Raw genomic sequence first — 15,757 nt, forward strand, 5'->3', positions numbered from 1 at the left:
ATGTAGCGATGAAGCACATGACACAGATCACTCAGTTAGCAAACACGCACGAACTGCTTCTGAAAGGATAATAGTAATCGTCGCATTCAAAAACCTGCCATTTTGCCCATTGAAGAGAAAATCTAGGCGCTCCGTACCGCCATGAAGTAAGTCGGCGCGTGTCTGAAGACTTTTCTTTCGCCAATACGCCGTTGAACGCCCTTGTCATGCCTCCACCTCGTGCTTGCCTCCCGCGACATACTCTCTCGCGTCTCCAGCTACTTCGCACACCAAATCATCAGCCCTCATCACCCTCCTTTGTCCGTGTGATAACATTGATCGTACATCCTCATGCGCTTAGTTCTTCTCAGCGACCATGTTCTCTGTGCCCATAGTTAGCTCTAATTCCCCTGGTATGCCCCATTCTAGGGCTCATAGAATGTCCAACATACTCTGCTGTGTCAAAAGCAGTCCGTAGCGCTTCTTGATGGTGACCCTGTGCCTCGAGTACTTGTCGTCGGGGGAGAAACGAGCGGGATGCGCGCTCTTGCTGACTTCGCCATCGATGACCTTCTTCAGCGTGTAGATGCGCTTGACCGGGTTTGCCGGGTCGGGGATGTACATAAGATGCATGCTGTGGGAACGTCAGTCTGCGCTCTTCTCGTCTTGTCTCGCAGCTACTAGGATCGCGCGGCCTGCGCTTCTCCTGCGCAGAGGCGGTAGAGTTGACTAACGTGTTGGTATTGGAGTTGCGGAAGAACTACGGTGTGAGATGTGTGTTGGCGGAGCGAATGTGGTAGGTGAAGGTTCGTTGGCGCGTAGGATGAGTTCGCGATATCGAAGCTTGAATATTCTAGCGGAGTTTTTTGCGGACCACCGAGCTCTGGGTTTCTGCCAAGCCCATACCCCTGCCACACCACTTTACCTTGTTTGGCCTGTTTGCATTGACTGGGCCAAACCTCCACATCATCCACTTTCCGCATGCCGCATACCGTGTACAGAACCTCACAAGTCGTCGTGTAGTCGTCGCATACATTTCCACGTCCACAGCGAACATGGCGCGATTTCAAATTATTCTCGCGGTCCTCGCATCCTTCATATGGTGCTCAAGCGCACAATTCGGCTTCTTCGATCAGATGTTCGGCGGTGGAGGTGGACAGCAACATCAAGAACCACAGAATGTGAGGAGTGATAGTAGCTGGTACCAGGCACAATATGAGGGTGGTATGTCAATCTGTTCCTTTTTTACGCATCACATCTTCATTATTAGTCCACAACCCGGTTCACACTACTTCTATCGCACATGTTCTACAGTCACATCTAATGGCGAGACACCTAAATTCACTGCTAACGTTCCATCACAGCACAATGCTCTCACTACCTCTGCCCCGGCACTCTTTCTTGCGTCCACTTCCCGCACCACTGCCCTTGCGCTTGGGAAAATGTGGAAGACAAAGTCGAACTCAGCGACGGCATCGCGATCTGTGGCAGCAAGGGAGGATGGGCCAACGGCGAATTTGCAAAGAAGGTCGAGTTGGCCAGGAAAGGCCTGCTATAAGGGATGAGTAGTTGGAGTTACCATAAGAGAAGGAGCATAGTTGAGCCCAGCGTCACAAGGTTGGGCCGCGGAGAGCTCGTGTCCATTGGACGTGAAGCAAATGGACGTGGCTCGCAGAACACCATACGCCAACGGGAAAAATCTTGAAGAAGCTGGAATTGGGCCGAACAGGCCAGGTCATGAATCCGTCATATCGCAAATATACCAATACCAATAACGCCTGTGCTATGCAACGAGCGCCCTAACCCATCATCTCTTGACATATTTATACCGGTACCCCTGTTTCCCATCCTTTGCCTCTCTCTCTTCATCAACACCAACCTCTTCCCTCCCCCACTGTCTCATCAACACTTTGCCAAGCAACTTCTTCTCCTCCTCTATCTCCCTGACACTTTCGGTCCACTGTCCATCACGCTTACCCACCACTGTTTTAGCCTTCTCCTTCATAAGTTTACTAAGCAGTGTGGCTAATTTCTCATCCATTTGCCTGTTGATAGCGTCGTTTTCAGCGGCTTGGTTCGCAAGACGCGTCTCGAGGGCTGCTTTCTCGGAGCGAAGAACGGAAAGTTGGGCTTCCAAGGTGGCTGTTGTGTCTTGAGATGCGGATGTGGATGTTGCTTTAAGGGTCTTGTTGTCCTTGCGGAGGGCGGAAAGTTCGGACTTGAGGGTTTTTGTTTCGGAGACTTGCTTGCGGATAATTTCGCGGAGGTTGGCGATTTCGCTATCCTTTGCGTTTGCCCCTGTTGCAAATGATGAAATGGTAGTGTCTTCGTCTGTGTCCTCTTCCAGCTTTGCAGATGCGGCCGCGCGGAGCCTTTCAACTTCTTCTTTGGCCCGCTTGAGGTCTTTGGTAAGACTCCTCTTCTCGCTACGCTCTTGCTCGAGTACTGCGCCGGCTTTGCGCACAGCATCCTCCGCCTTGTCGCGGACGTCCTCCATCATAGCCTCGTGTCCTTCTTTCATGTCTTCATGTTGGTCGCGTAACTCTTTGTATTTGTTCTCTGCCTCAATCTTCAACTCCTTCATCTTGTTCAGCTTCTTCTCGAGGTCGTTGACACGGCGATCTGACTCGGCGCGAGCATCGCGCAGACGGTCGTTGGCATCTTCCAAGTCTTGCTTGAAGCATTCTGCGTCAGCTCGGGCTTTGGCACTCTCACGATGAGCCTCTGCAAGCTGCTGACGAAGATTCGTGTTGCCCGTCTCGAGACTCTGTAGCCGACCCTGGGCCGTGTTCAATCGTTGCTCAGCATGCTCTTGCGATTCAACAAAAGAGGAAATCTCTTGTTCTTTTGCAGATAGATCGGACTGAGCGGATCGCAGTTGGGACTGCAAGGATCTTATGCGCGCTTCGAGCTCCGCTACCTGCGGGGTGTGTCCATCGCTCGCAGATATTCCGATGCCAGGACGCTCTAGTTGCCCTTCTAGCGACTTGATGTATCTTTGTAGAGCGGATGTACTCTGCAGTTGTTGATCTTTCGTAGCTAGGTCTGCAAGCGCAGTTGCAAGCTGTGTCTCAAGAGAACCGAAACGCTTCTCCAGATCACCTGTGTTCGATCGGTACTGTTCCTTCGTGGTACTTTCCGCGCGGACGGCTTCGAGTTGTGACTGAAGATCTCTCACGCAAGTCTCCAGATCGGCCGAGCGACGAGTCCCCTGATCCGTTGCGGTGAGGTCCCTCCGTGCAGTCTCCAGCTCTGACTGCAGAGTGCGAAGTCGAGAGTTGAGATCAAGATTTGTATGAAACAGCTGCTGCTTAGCTGCTACATCGGCGTGTGAGCATTCAATTTCAAATTTGGCAGCCTGGAGTTGGCCTTCCAGTTCGGCAATACGGGTTGTGTGGCGTTGAGCTTTGAGTGCGATAGCGGAGTGCACCTCGTCTCTTCTTCGAGCCTCTTCACGAGCTGCCTTTGCGTCGGATGTAGCCGTCTCAAGGCTTGATTGCAAAGCATTCGCTCGAGCTTGGACCGAGGAAAGTTGCTCGGTCAACAATAGACGCTCCTTTTCCGCATCTTCATTACCATGTCCAGCTTCGTGGAGTTGCGTCTCCTTCAGGTCGTGGAGTTCACGCTCGTGTATTTGGCGTACCTGTGCCAGCTCTGCCTGAACTTCCTCTAGCTTCATGTCCTTGTCTTCGACCTCTTCGGTGAGTTGTCGTTTCGATTCTTCGAGAGATTTTCGTTGCCGTTCAAACTCTTCCAGCATGGTCTCCAGCTTGGTGAGGTTTTGGAGACGCATCTCTTCTCCGAAGTCATGCATCCTGGTCTCCAACGCATCCTCTCGCGCTTTCATGTCGGCATCCGCAGCTGCGTGAGCTGCTTCATCGTCTGCACGTTGCTGTTCCATTTTCTTCTCTAGGTTTGACACCTTCTCCTTATGCTTGTAGTTGTCGTTGCGTGTGCTCTCGAGCTCTGAGCGGGTATACGATAGGATTGTCTCGAGTTCGGTAATGCGCGATCTCGAAGTAGATTCGTGCTGTTCAAGGCGATGTTGCAGCTCTGCGATCTTATTCCGAGCCACATCCTGCTCACTTGTATCGATGATGGCCGAGGTGTGGCGTATAACCGTCTCTTGGGTAGGCTTGCGCGGTGTATCGTAGTCCTCAACGGTGGGTTGCAAAGATCGGGCTTTCGGAGGTGAGGATCGTGGGACTTGTAGATAACTATGTCTTGGTGCATGTAGCGGCGTCCCTGTGATTGCGCCCTCCATCTCCGTGTCTGGTAGATTGCTGAGAAAGCTCCGGACCTTCTCCTCGTTTTCCATAGACCGCTCAGATGCTGGTATACTGTGCTGACGCTCATTCTTTGTGCCGTTTGCGCGCCTCGTAGGGGAAGCGGTGCGAGATCGACTCTTTCTCCTCTGCTCCGTGTCTTCCACCACGACTGCCGGCTCGCCCACTTCTGTTGCCTGCCTGCTCTCACTTCCATCCTGTATAGCGTCCATTCTTATCACGGGTCGTTTTGTGTTGGCTTCTTTCCGCGATTTTATCTGCGCCAGCGGGAGATCTGCCGTCATCCAGTAGGTCATGTTCATGGTGAAGTCTTCTGGCCCTTCAATCTCGCTCGTGTCTACGTGATCGACGGGTGGTTGGTGGTGGTCTTCTAGTTCGGTCGACTCGAACGTGGAATTGAGGCCCAGAGCATCGAGATCCATTTCATATTGCGATCCATCTTGGGACGGGCGACGCGCTGGACTGCGTTGAGGCGATTGGAAGCGCGTGGGGCTGGCCGTATACGATGAATGTGTTCGGACCATGATTATTACATGCGACTATGGACAGGGAGCGTCGCGGTGTCGTGATGCTGGATAACGATAAGAATTGTGATACCCGTGTCTGTTTGTTGTGGTAACGCGACTACATTCTGTCTTGCGAGTCAAGCGCTAGTGCACGGACCAATATTACGATTCATTTTGGATCCCAGTGAAAGCTATGCTACTGCGTCCGTCAAGTCTCATCTACTCTGAAGCGCAAAATGATTGTTGAACAATGATTTTCAATGCATCGATTCCGATAAACGAACAGGTTGACGACTGATTACATCACAGACCAAACCACCGCCATCCATACGTCCTGTTCACTCTGATATCCAAGTACTTAGATACTTGTATCACAATCCGTCGTACAAATACTCTCCCAATAGTTCTGCTGGATCACTGCATTCTCATTCAGTCGCTACACGCTCGGATTAAAGCCACTCCTTTCCAGCTGGACTATGAGTACGTATCGAAACGACCCGAGTAGTAACTCTGAATTTAACGTCATCACGATGTGGGCTGTGCCAAAAACGGCATATTCTTCTCAGAACGTAATAGCTCTTCAACGCAGCCATACGGCTTCCATACAACATGATAGTATCTTGACCGCAAAGTATGACATTTCGAAACCCACACCGAAACATTGGAATGTCCAATGGTCAGGCAAAGGTGATGGGCGCCATGAAAAAGTGATACCCTGTGTTTGAGTGGCCATGAAGTTTTCAGGCCGTCTGCTCTATACTAGGAAAGCTAGATGTCTGCCCATAACTGACCGTGTGACCCCATCGGGTGCACGAGATCCTTAAAATGCGTCTTTGATGTCGTGATCTCACGCCCTTGGTTCATGCGGTGTGATACTACGCAGCATGACGTTTCTACTCAGCGGACTTGACTGCCCAGGCAGTCGTAGTAAATTTCTTCTCGTTCTCTGTGGAACCAAGTGGGCTCTTTTTAGATGGCTTATCGGTCGCGCTTCGTTTGGTGATCATCTGCTGGAGTAGCAGTCCATGATCGGTCACGGTTCGTATACGGAGTGAGCCGGCCGTGGGCACCGCGCTCCAGTCATGCCCATCAAAATTCAGCTTGAGCTCCGAGCTACCGCGTTGGGGAGCAAAGATAGCACAGAGATCGCATTATCTCTAGATGCAGTGCGACCACATTGCTGTCAAACGGCACTCCATAGTCGTATCGTGCAATGTCTTGTGCGAGATATCATCAGCTTTCATAGGTGGCCCTGATGTCTTGGAGGCTGCATATGTATCCAATTCGATGTCTTACCGACAAATTCCATGTCATGCATGGCGGGAGACCTGCCGGCTTCCGTCAAGCGTAGGAAGGATAACAGCGAGCATTATAATCTGCGGAGAAAATGGATGAGTTGGCGAGGGGTAAGAGGACCAGACGCAGTAAGAACGTGAGCAGCCCCCACGCATACGTTTCGAAGCGTCTCTCGCGCAAGCTTGTTTATTGTGCGTGCTGCGTATGCGGCGTCCGCTTGTGGGTCCGGGATGCTGAACCGAGAGGGGTCCTGCAGACGACATCATCGCATGGTGGTGATGTCGGCCAATTCCGAGCTCGACGATATAGTGACCCACCTTGTTGACGCTGCTCTCCCGAGCTGCGGGTAGCCGTTCGTCCTCTGGACTCGCGTGCACGTCATTGAGAAGGGTCCAGTGAACGTACAATCCTCGAAGGATGCGGTGCACAGGCGAAATGACAGATGATGCGGGGTATGCGCCTCTTTAGTTACACGACAGCGCGCACCAAGGTACTGGTTGCTCTGACACTCATCGCCGACCTCTTGTCTATCCTCTAGCAGTGCCGACCGCGGAACAGGTGGTGGTGTCTGCGCGTATCGCGACGTGTGGAGCAAAGAGTGATAAACAATCAGGGTCCGGTCGACAGCGGCGGCTATGCTCGGCTTCCCGCTCAGGGACAAAGGGCAATACTGCATGCACGCAATCATATCCTGCAACACCCATGGACTCTGTGGAGCTGCTATCCCATGTGTTGCTGGGGTTAGGGACTACAGATGCGTAGCTCACGCTGAGAGGCATGGCGTTCGTCATCTCGTGTGAGATTCAAAAGACTTGTGATCGTTTTGGCAAGGCTCTCCGAGAGTCTGCCCGTCGGCGCCGTGAAAACGTCGTCTTCAACACTGTGGAACTCTGGCAGTGTTGCTGGCGTCGATCAGGTACCCTCAAGCATGAGAGAGATTGGGTGCAGGCCGGATTGCAATCGCGGCATGAGTGCTGGTGGTTGGCATGGAGCACGGACAACCCCAAGGTCTGCTTGCAGCTCATCAAGTGCTGCATGACACCAGCATCAAAGGGATGCACTATTGTGGCTGCCTCTGACGTCCCATCCATATGTCGAAGCTGACTCGATCTACTCGCTGACTGTTGCTTGCCGCCGGCCACAGAGGCAATCTCCCAGCATTATGGCCGCGCCATCGTGGAAAATTCTCGGAGTGCCTCTTCGAGTCACCACACCCGGCGGATATCTCCACTTGCATTTCGACTCACATAAAGCGTTGATGCTTCCTAGCACTCACTGATCCACCCCACCAGCGCCAACAGCTGTCCCTCACTACACCCGCTATCCACCGACCGGGTTCTGTCCCACGCCTTCACAGTCGACGTCAGCAGCAGCATCCGCTCTACGCGCAGGACCGATTCTTGCGTCCAGCCGTCATCTCAGTGTTCACTCCCGTCCAGTGTGCTACCCCACGCGCCCAGCTCGCCCCGCGCATTGCGCACGCTGCCCTGAAAACCTACTTTAGGGTTCACCCATCTGCACCATCTGGGAGCCTCCCAGCCAATTAGACAAGGGTCACCTGCATTGATCCCCACGCTGCATCTCTACCCCAGACTCACGGCATTTCGTCCTAAGTGAGCCACGACTCAAAGTCACATAGAGCGGCCTCTAAACCGTGCCCTGCGATTGTGTCACTTTCACGCATGCCATCGGCCCGCAACTGAATCGGTACGATTGCTCACAGCACCTCTGTGCCATATACTCTCTCGGTATCCAGGCAGTACACATTCCATTTCCCAGTAACACATACCCAGTTTGTGGGATGAATTTCGGCTTCAAGAACAATACTTCACACTGGCCTGTTGGACAAGAACACATCAACCGATAGCCTGGTCAGATCCCCCGCATTTTTATCTGTGGCTGCATACCATCATTGCTTTACCAAGACTCTCGGAACAACGATAAGCTTGCTTTTTCCACTGTTCCTGGAGGCTCCACGGGCCCTCTAGCAAGTCGTGTCAAACCCGACTTACCGAATCGGAACAGAGTCCCGCAGCCAGCTACCCACGGCACGCGAGCGATCGTCATCGAGAACGCCTATTCTTATCTCATTTTTGTAGCACGTAATGGACTCATCTTTGACACTTCTCAGTGCTAACATCCGAATTCTGGTACGTGGGCTTTCTCTTCCTCGTGCGCCTTGCTGTATTGCATGGTAACAAAAGTGTCCGTGTCTTACACCGGAGGGAGCCTTGGTGGCGGGTCCTTCATGCACCACATACGGAAAGGCAACTCTTATCATTTGCCTCCCACACAAAAATTTTTCTTCCATGGACATCAGCTAACATGATCACCTCTAAGGACACTCAACTTGCTCTGATACACATCCCGCTGCACCTGTATCGCAACTTTGTTCAGTCAATTCTTCAACTAGTATTGCCCAATGCAACGCGCAAGGCTTTCGGGAACGGTTCTGGTGCGGTGCAGCCTCCGAAAGGCTGGCCTTGCGAGCATCCCTTTGTGAATATCTCTATCACGCCAGTCGAGTGCTCCATAGTATGCTCAAGGACACTTGCGAGTGAACTGTTCGTGCCTGTTCTCAATTTGTTGGATGCTGAATCAAAAGAGTCTGTCAGTATCACTACAGATGACTTTGTTGTAATGCAAGTCGATGGTGAAGGACTTGACGCAGGCCAACGCGTCTTGGAGCTTACGAATCCTCTCGCTCTGGCTGGAATGTGAGTAGTAATCGCCGTAGAGATTACACTTGAGACTGACTTTATTCCAGTCCCATCTTCTTTATTACCACTTATTTCTCCGACTACATTCTGGTCCCGTTGCGACATCGATCACAGGTCGTGCAGGCACTAGAGGAACGTGGTTTCCAGTTCGAAAAGGACACTTCTTCATACGTCAACTCGTTCCAACATGGCCGCAAACACTCAGCCGCGTCACTCGAAGTTCAACCGCCCAGTACCCCTCCGCCAACCACTATTTCAGAGCTTCAAACCAGGACCTTTGCAACGCTCAAGCGTCGAAGTATTGTCCCTACAGTAGATTCCAGTATCCGACTCGTTCAGTGTGCCGGTCGCCGGGATAGCGCAAATGGCATGGACCAAGCTCGAAATCGCAACAGCATGACGACTGCCGCCGACGACGCACTCCATCTTGGTCTCGTAAAATGCCTCATCACCCAACCATATCCAAAATTTTTATCCCTCACGCTAACTGACACCGAATCTGCGGCATTGCTGTTCGACCATACTCTGTTGCCGCATTTTGCGCAAGATACTCTCCTCGGCTCAAGAGATGAGTTTCTGACGCCCATCACATTGGATCTACGGGATTTGCCAATGGAAAGCACGGGTATTGTGTGTGGTGTAGCCGGCAGATTGGTTGGCGAAACGACAGGACAGCTGGAAGATCCTGTTGAAATGAGTTATCTGAGCACCGCGCGTGCCGGGACGGTCATGGTAGCTGAACAGGAACTGGACCGTGCGCTTGACGCTCTGCGTGGCGCTGAAAATGGCGAGTTAAAAGTAGACGAGTAGTCGTGCGCAGGATATGCAAGTGCGGCACAATCTTTTGACATGCTCTGGTTTGCAGGAAGGTCGCTTGATTATGCCGAGTATACGCCTGTTCCTTTCCACTCGGCTTTCGTCGGCTCTCTCTTTGCTACAGCAAGCAAGTTCGCTAGGACATGTGCATGTAGCTGTTATAGTGTTAGGCGATAGTATCAAAAAGTTGTCGTTCGTGTGTTCGTTTGAGCAGTTCATCACGTGTGCGACGCGATCTTTGAGCAGTAGATTTGATTTGTGCAAGTGGCTTGGTTCTCCAAGTGCTTCAGGACATGAGCACACGCCGCTCCAGCCATTTACATCAGTGCTTCGTACTTGATATGTACAACAGCATATGTTAAGGTTCGCGTCGCGGTTGATTACATGGTCTGTTCAGTCAAATGCTCGCGAATTGATGCAGCCACTTGTTGCCCACCAATCACAATGAAAAAGCCGTTCTGGCCCCCACGACAGCTCCTCGTGTCATTCAGCTCAGACGCGAGACAACAGATCGCGATATTATAACACCCCAATCATTGAGCGGACATTTTACTGGAAACGTCTCCGGTCTTGGTTTACCTCCCCTACAGGCATAGGAATCCTTCCCTTGGGGCCTCACCACACCTATGGCGACAGGGCATTCACCGCTGGCCTTTATAGAGGACAAGCAAGCACCTGTCATCCTAATCGAAGTGACTAGTGATGGTCATGCAAAGAGGCTGCAAGTGACTGATGATCTAATTGACGGATACATTGAAAATGATTTTTCGGCAAGTCTGTCAGAAGTCCATTGTGGACATGCGCTAACATAGACGAAGACAAATGGAAGCAAGATTGAGCAGCCAGCGAACGTGGAGACCATTAAGTTGTTGTGAGCATGTTCTTTGAATCGTATGCCGGCTGTAATGCTAACATGTTCTTGTCGTAGCTGGTCCAGACGCATAGGAGATTACAATGGCAATATGACGCCGGTACCTCTGTCATGGCATACGTTCAGACGCATTGCTATCTTTGCACGGATACCAGAAATCTATGCGCGCGTGCTGGACTACAAGGCGGCAACCTACGTCTTCGCTGCTCCCCAGCTGCCCACGTTTCTGCGGCATAGGTCTCCAAAAGCAATGCGAAAGCAATACCTAAGTAAGGAGCAGGGATACATTAATCCAAATATGCTGCTGAGCTCATCATGCTAGGTTTCATCTTGCAGTCAGTACCCGGAGCAATGTCTCATGTGTGTGTGAGCGCTTCTTTCACCTACGATTTCTCCACTAAACATATGTACATCTTTATGCATGGCCTTGCAAGCAACAACTACGATCGGTTTTCATATGCGATTCAAGGAGGCGCCTCCGGAATATCAGCATTCCTAGTGCCAAGTATTATCGTGCGCTTCAATCTTGAGCAGCGAGTGAAAGCACTGAACCTTTGGCAAGATAAAATCTATTGGAATGAGAGAAGGATAGGCATCCGATTCGACCACTATGATAACCCTGAGCTGTCAAGTATCGACTTCAGTACGCTCTCGAAAGACCTAAACGCTGTGAACACAAATCTCGCATTTATAGTCCTGCTTTGCAAAAGCACTACACGTATGCTCGAGTTTCTTGATCAGGTTGCAAGGAGATACAAAAGGCAAGCAGACAATAATGGGGTACCTGAAGACGAATCGACTGAAATCGAGCAACTGCTCCTTGATACCAATTCCGAGCTGCGATCCTGGAACGTGGGGCTTGAGGATCGAGCAGAATACGTATCCAAGCGAGGACAAGCCCTAGTGCAAACTGTGAGTGTCTCATAGACCTTTTGGCAGTATGCTGACATGTTCTTCTCCAGGTCTATAGTGCGATTGCCCAGCGCGACTCAGCGACAAGTCTTCGTTTGGCGAGCACGAGTACCAGTCTGGCGCAATCGTCTCAAAGTGTAGCAATATCAACATCCCGCGACAGTGCCGTCATGAGAATAATCGCTGCAATTACCATCTTCTTCTTACCAGCAACGTGTAAGTAATGCCAATATAGGAACTGCATGCGAGACATGCACTGACTTTGTAAACCTGAATCTAGTCACCGCTGTGAGTTCAACCGTAACACACAAAATTGACGCATGTCAGCCTAACAATTGCAGACTTTCTTCAGTACCACATTTTTCAGTTTCAACGATGACTTAGGTGGCCGCGTATACTCTCCGTGGATCTGGCTTTACTTCTTGGTTACAATCGCACTGACCTTAATCGTGGTAGTGGGCACTTGGTTCTTGTGGCGTAAGAAAGAGCAGGAAGTCATGGCGGCTTTGATCACACCTAAGGAGAAACAAGAAACAGATCCTGTAGGATTGAATCAGCGGCCAACCGAATTTGAGTTAGATCAGTTTGTTGAGCAAGAAAGTGGAAATGTAGCGCGGAGAGCAACTATCGAAAGGTTACGTACAGGTTTAGATTGGACTCAGTCGATAACCCAAAAGAGGACGGTATATGGGAAAGGAGAACCGAGCGCGTAACGCAAGCTGAAACAATGGAAACAGCGCGTTAGCAGTCAAGTATCAAGATCATACCGACACTTTTCGTAGGCGTATATCACTCAAAACCGAAGTCCGCACAGTCCGTCCAAGATAGTCATTGCTTCGTTGTGAGAACATCTTGATTCCTGCATATGTTCTACACGTAAACAAGTTGCTATGTCCTCGTAGTTTACTATCTCTTTTCGTTCTTGAAGCCTTGAGTCATGAGACATGGAGATATGGTGGGGTATCTGTGATGCTTTTGGCGGTACTAGCTCAATCACTACTTACGGACTTCATGGCCCAGATGCCTTGCTGGCACCGGTTGTGACGTGCACGGCATGATGTGTTCCGGAACAGACTTTATCCCCTCTCGTGCGCGTCTTCACATGCCTGAGTCAAACTTCCTGCAGCTTCACCGATCTTTTCTTTGACTCTCTTCCAATATTAATACTGTCGGTCCAAAATCTTGCTCTTCTCCTGTATCGGTGTTGACGCCTCTTCTGATCTTGTCATCCTGGGTTTCTTCCTCAGTAGCAAAGCGGTAGCACCTTGTCTCGGCTAGTCCAAAGCGCTTCCCCTTCACAAGGAAAGCTTTGACACCTCGATGCGTAATAACAACGATGTTGCTGTATGTTGCGGGCAGATCTTTCAACCTTCTTCGTACATTTTCTGCACGCGTAGTAGCGCTTTCTATGCTGTGTTCCGGATAGTCCCACTCTTCATGACATTCAGAAAAGTCGAATTGCGGAAATTTTGCTAACAGCTCTGCCCGTGAAAGACCTTTGTTGCAAATGGCGTCGTTGGCTTCACGAAGATCGGGCCAGATCTGGGTAGGAACTTCCCAAGGACCTGCCCCAGTCAAGAATGGGAAAAGGTTCATAGCAGTTTCGATCGTGCGTGTCATGGGTGAGATGAGAATCAGGTCTGGCCGAATATTGAGATTGATGCGTTTGGTGGAGGCGTTGCCGGCTTTTGTCAATGGCGGGTCTCTGTCCGGATAGCCCCGCTGAACGTTATGAAGTGCTTCACCATGGCGTACGATATGCACAAGCGATGTCATGACTGTTGTGCAGCCAGGTGAACAGGGCAAAGATCACATCGCTGTCCAAGTTTGGATCTGATCGATGTTGGTTGTTAAACGTCCACGGATGTAAGCTTTGACGATAACCCTCTCGTCACTGGTGCTAAGGACTAGAATGTATTAGTGTCGTCTGCAAGTCCTCGGAGCTCCCTGCTCTTGCATGCGGAGCTACATCATCTCAATCATCATCATCACCATCCACATTCTTCCTGCACTCATGCCGGTGGTAAATATCCCGGTATCGTCCGACTGAGCGATGAAGCTTTACCCAAGAAGCTCGTTAGCGGTGCAAAACTTGTTCAGAAGATAACGTTCATCATTGCCAGGGCCACCGAAAGATCTCCGCGAAACCCGATGTCGGATTGATCTGCATCTGATAAGATGAGATTGATAATTAGCCCCACAAGGGCCAAATCGCACGCGTCCCACCGACCGCTTGAAGCTCCATATCTGGCAGAGTACTCGTGTTGCGACAAGGTGTAGGAAAATTCTGCAATCCTCCATGCATTACCGCCTCCGTGCAAGGCTCCGGTACTGAGGGGTGCGCGATGTAGTCCAGCGATGTAACCATGGGACGTATAAGAATGAACACGTTGAAGGCTTGACTGGCCTCGACACCTGTGCTTTATGGTTCCAACTACGCGACCATTATAACATGCGTCTTCAAAGTATCCTCCTCGCCTCGTTGGCTTCCCTTCTTGTTCATGCCCAGAACCACACGGCTCAACAATGGCCATGGCAAACTTTCAAATCACGCCCAGGATCCGAGCCTCCAGTGCTCTCTATCAACAAGACTGGTGCTACCTCGCCAGGGCAGATTCTCTTCCCCTTGAGCGGGAGCGAATCGCATAACTACAGCCTTAACATTTTCCAAGAAGATGGTGAACTAGTCTGGCAGTCAGGATACGGCGACTATGCCGCATTCCGAAGGACTACGCTCTTCGGCGAACCTGTACTTGCCTACTTCGCTGGTGTCTCTTTCAGCGAACCATGGGGTTTTGGATATGGGATAATCTACATCCTCAACCAACAATACGAGAACATATATAACGTCACACTGTGGAACTCGACATATCCATTGGAGAGCATTTCTCCCCTGTACGATCCCACGCAGTATCAGCCTTTCAGCTGGATCGACATGCACGAGAATCTCATCACGCCCGAGGGTACAATGTTCGTTGGAGCTGTGAATGTTACGCCGTGGGATCTGTCATCTATCGGCGGCCCAAAGGATGGCTGGGTTGTAGACTCCATTGTGCTGGAGCTCAACGTGACGAATAGTGAGGTGCTTTGGCAATGGAGCCATCTCGACCATGTGGATCAGGTTACGCTCGCCAGTGCTGTGCCTACATATCCGCTTGGTGACTTAGGCAGGAACAGCAGTTATCCTTGGGGACCGTTTCACATCAATTCTGTGGAGAGGTTTGACGACGGTAGTTTCTTGATCTCGTCAAGACACTACTGCTCCATTTTCAAGGTCAACCGCAACGGAACGGTTGAGTGGACATTGAATGTGAGTCTTGCATACATTTTCTCCATATATACTACCAAGTTTGGTAGCAACGAGCATGAAACTAACATGTTATAAGGGCTACTCCGGAGGCGATTTTACTCTGATGAACAACCTCTCATTCTGCTATCAACACGACGCGCGTCTACACCCCTCTCAACTGCCCAACACGACCACGATCTCCCTCTTCAACAACGACAACAGCGCAGTTGTATCTCATGTCAACCAAACCACTGGTATATTTCTTTCGATCAATGAGCACGACATGACCGCGTCGTTGCTACAAGAACTCGCCGACCCCAACGACACCATTTACTCGGTCAGCCAAGGCAACATGGAAGTGCTCCCTTCCGGTAACATCGTGATGGGATACGGAAGCGTTCCAACGCTGAAGGAGTTCGATCAAGACGGCAACGTATTGCTTAGCGTTTCCTGGGGCGAGGCGGAGGCGGTACAGAGCTACCGCAGCTACAAGGCTGAGTGGGTTGGTAAGCCTAGCTCGAAGCCAGATGTGTACGCGTGCAAGTCAAGCAATGGTACGGAAGTCTACATGAGTTGGAATGGTGCTACAGAGCATCGGGTTTGGACTGTATTTGGTGGTGTATCCAACGAAAGCTTGAGTGAGGTTGTCAGTGTTAACAAGACTGGGTTCGAAACTAAGGCAGTCGTGACTCAATCACTCGGTTTTGTAAGGGTGGAGGCAAGTGGAAGAGAGATTGACAATGGCGTCTCAAATGTCGCTGGTGTAGTTGAGATGTGCTAGATAGATTTTGTCCTATGTAGTAGTCACTTAGCGAAACACGCATCAAAAGACTATAACGTAGTTCACAAGCGAGTGACGCACTTTTGCCAAGACCTCACTAAACTTTAATTAAGTCGTAATGCCTTAACGTAACAGCGTAAAAACAATCTTAAATAAAGCGGATATACAGCTTGCGATACAGGCTATCTAAAGAGACGCGTTACTAATGTAACGGGCTGAACGCCCTTCAGATAGCTCCTCGATGGAATCTCGGTCTACTCGCAGAACCCGGGTGCTACCCCGAGCACCTGGATTCTATCGG

The 15,757-nt window shown here is 50.7% G+C and overlaps 8 protein-coding genes across 8 annotated transcripts; 4 read left to right on the forward strand and 4 right to left on the reverse strand.

Annotated features, from left to right (window-relative positions):
* Positions 1-336: 336 nt before the first annotated feature.
* On the reverse strand, positions 337-946 carry AA0111_g10275 (hypothetical protein; the record flags this gene model as incomplete). Its single annotated transcript, XM_028644006.1, has 4 exons — positions 337-362; positions 432-613; positions 714-739; positions 905-946. The coding sequence occupies 4 exons, from the start codon at positions 944-946 to the stop codon at positions 337-339; spliced, it is 276 nt and encodes a 91-aa protein (XP_028502201.1).
* An 88-nt stretch (positions 947-1,034) lies between these two features.
* On the forward strand, positions 1,035-1,537 carry AA0111_g10276 (hypothetical protein; the record flags this gene model as incomplete). The annotated part of the gene is made up of 2 exons (XM_028644007.1): positions 1,035-1,203; positions 1,344-1,537. The coding sequence occupies 2 exons, from the start codon at positions 1,035-1,037 to the stop codon at positions 1,535-1,537; spliced, it is 363 nt and encodes a 120-aa protein (XP_028502204.1).
* A 249-nt stretch (positions 1,538-1,786) lies between these two features.
* On the reverse strand, positions 1,787-4,789 carry AA0111_g10277 (hypothetical protein; the record flags this gene model as incomplete). Its single annotated transcript, XM_028644008.1, has 1 exon — positions 1,787-4,789. The coding sequence occupies one exon, from the start codon at positions 4,787-4,789 to the stop codon at positions 1,787-1,789; it is 3,003 nt and encodes a 1,000-aa protein (XP_028502203.1).
* An 875-nt stretch (positions 4,790-5,664) lies between these two features.
* AA0111_g10278 (hypothetical protein) lies at positions 5,665-5,778 on the reverse strand (the record flags this gene model as incomplete). The annotated part of the gene is made up of 1 exon (XM_028644009.1): positions 5,665-5,778. One exon carries the CDS (start codon positions 5,776-5,778, stop codon positions 5,665-5,667), a length of 114 nt encoding a protein of 37 aa, XP_028502197.1.
* Positions 5,779-8,172: 2,394 nt separating this feature from the next.
* On the forward strand, positions 8,173-9,597 carry AA0111_g10279 (hypothetical protein; the record flags this gene model as incomplete). Its single annotated transcript, XM_028644010.1, has 3 exons — positions 8,173-8,217; positions 8,408-8,784; positions 8,835-9,597. The coding sequence occupies 3 exons, from the start codon at positions 8,173-8,175 to the stop codon at positions 9,595-9,597; spliced, it is 1,185 nt and encodes a 394-aa protein (XP_028502196.1).
* A 765-nt stretch (positions 9,598-10,362) lies between these two features.
* AA0111_g10280 (hypothetical protein) lies at positions 10,363-12,099 on the forward strand (the record flags this gene model as incomplete). Its single annotated transcript, XM_028644012.1, has 7 exons — positions 10,363-10,377; positions 10,422-10,474; positions 10,532-10,743; positions 10,797-11,386; positions 11,437-11,602; positions 11,667-11,674; positions 11,728-12,099. The coding sequence occupies 7 exons, from the start codon at positions 10,363-10,365 to the stop codon at positions 12,097-12,099; spliced, it is 1,416 nt and encodes a 471-aa protein (XP_028502165.1).
* Positions 12,100-12,514: 415 nt separating this feature from the next.
* On the reverse strand, positions 12,515-13,162 carry AA0111_g10281 (hypothetical protein; the record flags this gene model as incomplete). The annotated part of the gene is made up of 1 exon (XM_028644013.1): positions 12,515-13,162. One exon carries the CDS (start codon positions 13,160-13,162, stop codon positions 12,515-12,517), a length of 648 nt encoding a protein of 215 aa, XP_028502239.1.
* Positions 13,163-13,838: 676 nt separating this feature from the next.
* Positions 13,839-15,456, forward strand: AA0111_g10282 (hypothetical protein; the record flags this gene model as incomplete). The annotated part of the gene is made up of 2 exons (XM_028644014.1): positions 13,839-14,696; positions 14,773-15,456. The coding sequence occupies 2 exons, from the start codon at positions 13,839-13,841 to the stop codon at positions 15,454-15,456; spliced, it is 1,542 nt and encodes a 513-aa protein (XP_028502166.1).
* Between the last annotated feature and the right edge of the window lie 301 nt (positions 15,457-15,757).

This window comes from Alternaria arborescens, assembly GCF_004154835.1.
Source record: "Alternaria arborescens strain FERA 675 chromosome Unknown contig_33, whole genome shotgun sequence".
NCBI lineage: Eukaryota > Fungi > Ascomycota > Dothideomycetes > Pleosporales > Pleosporaceae > Alternaria > Alternaria arborescens.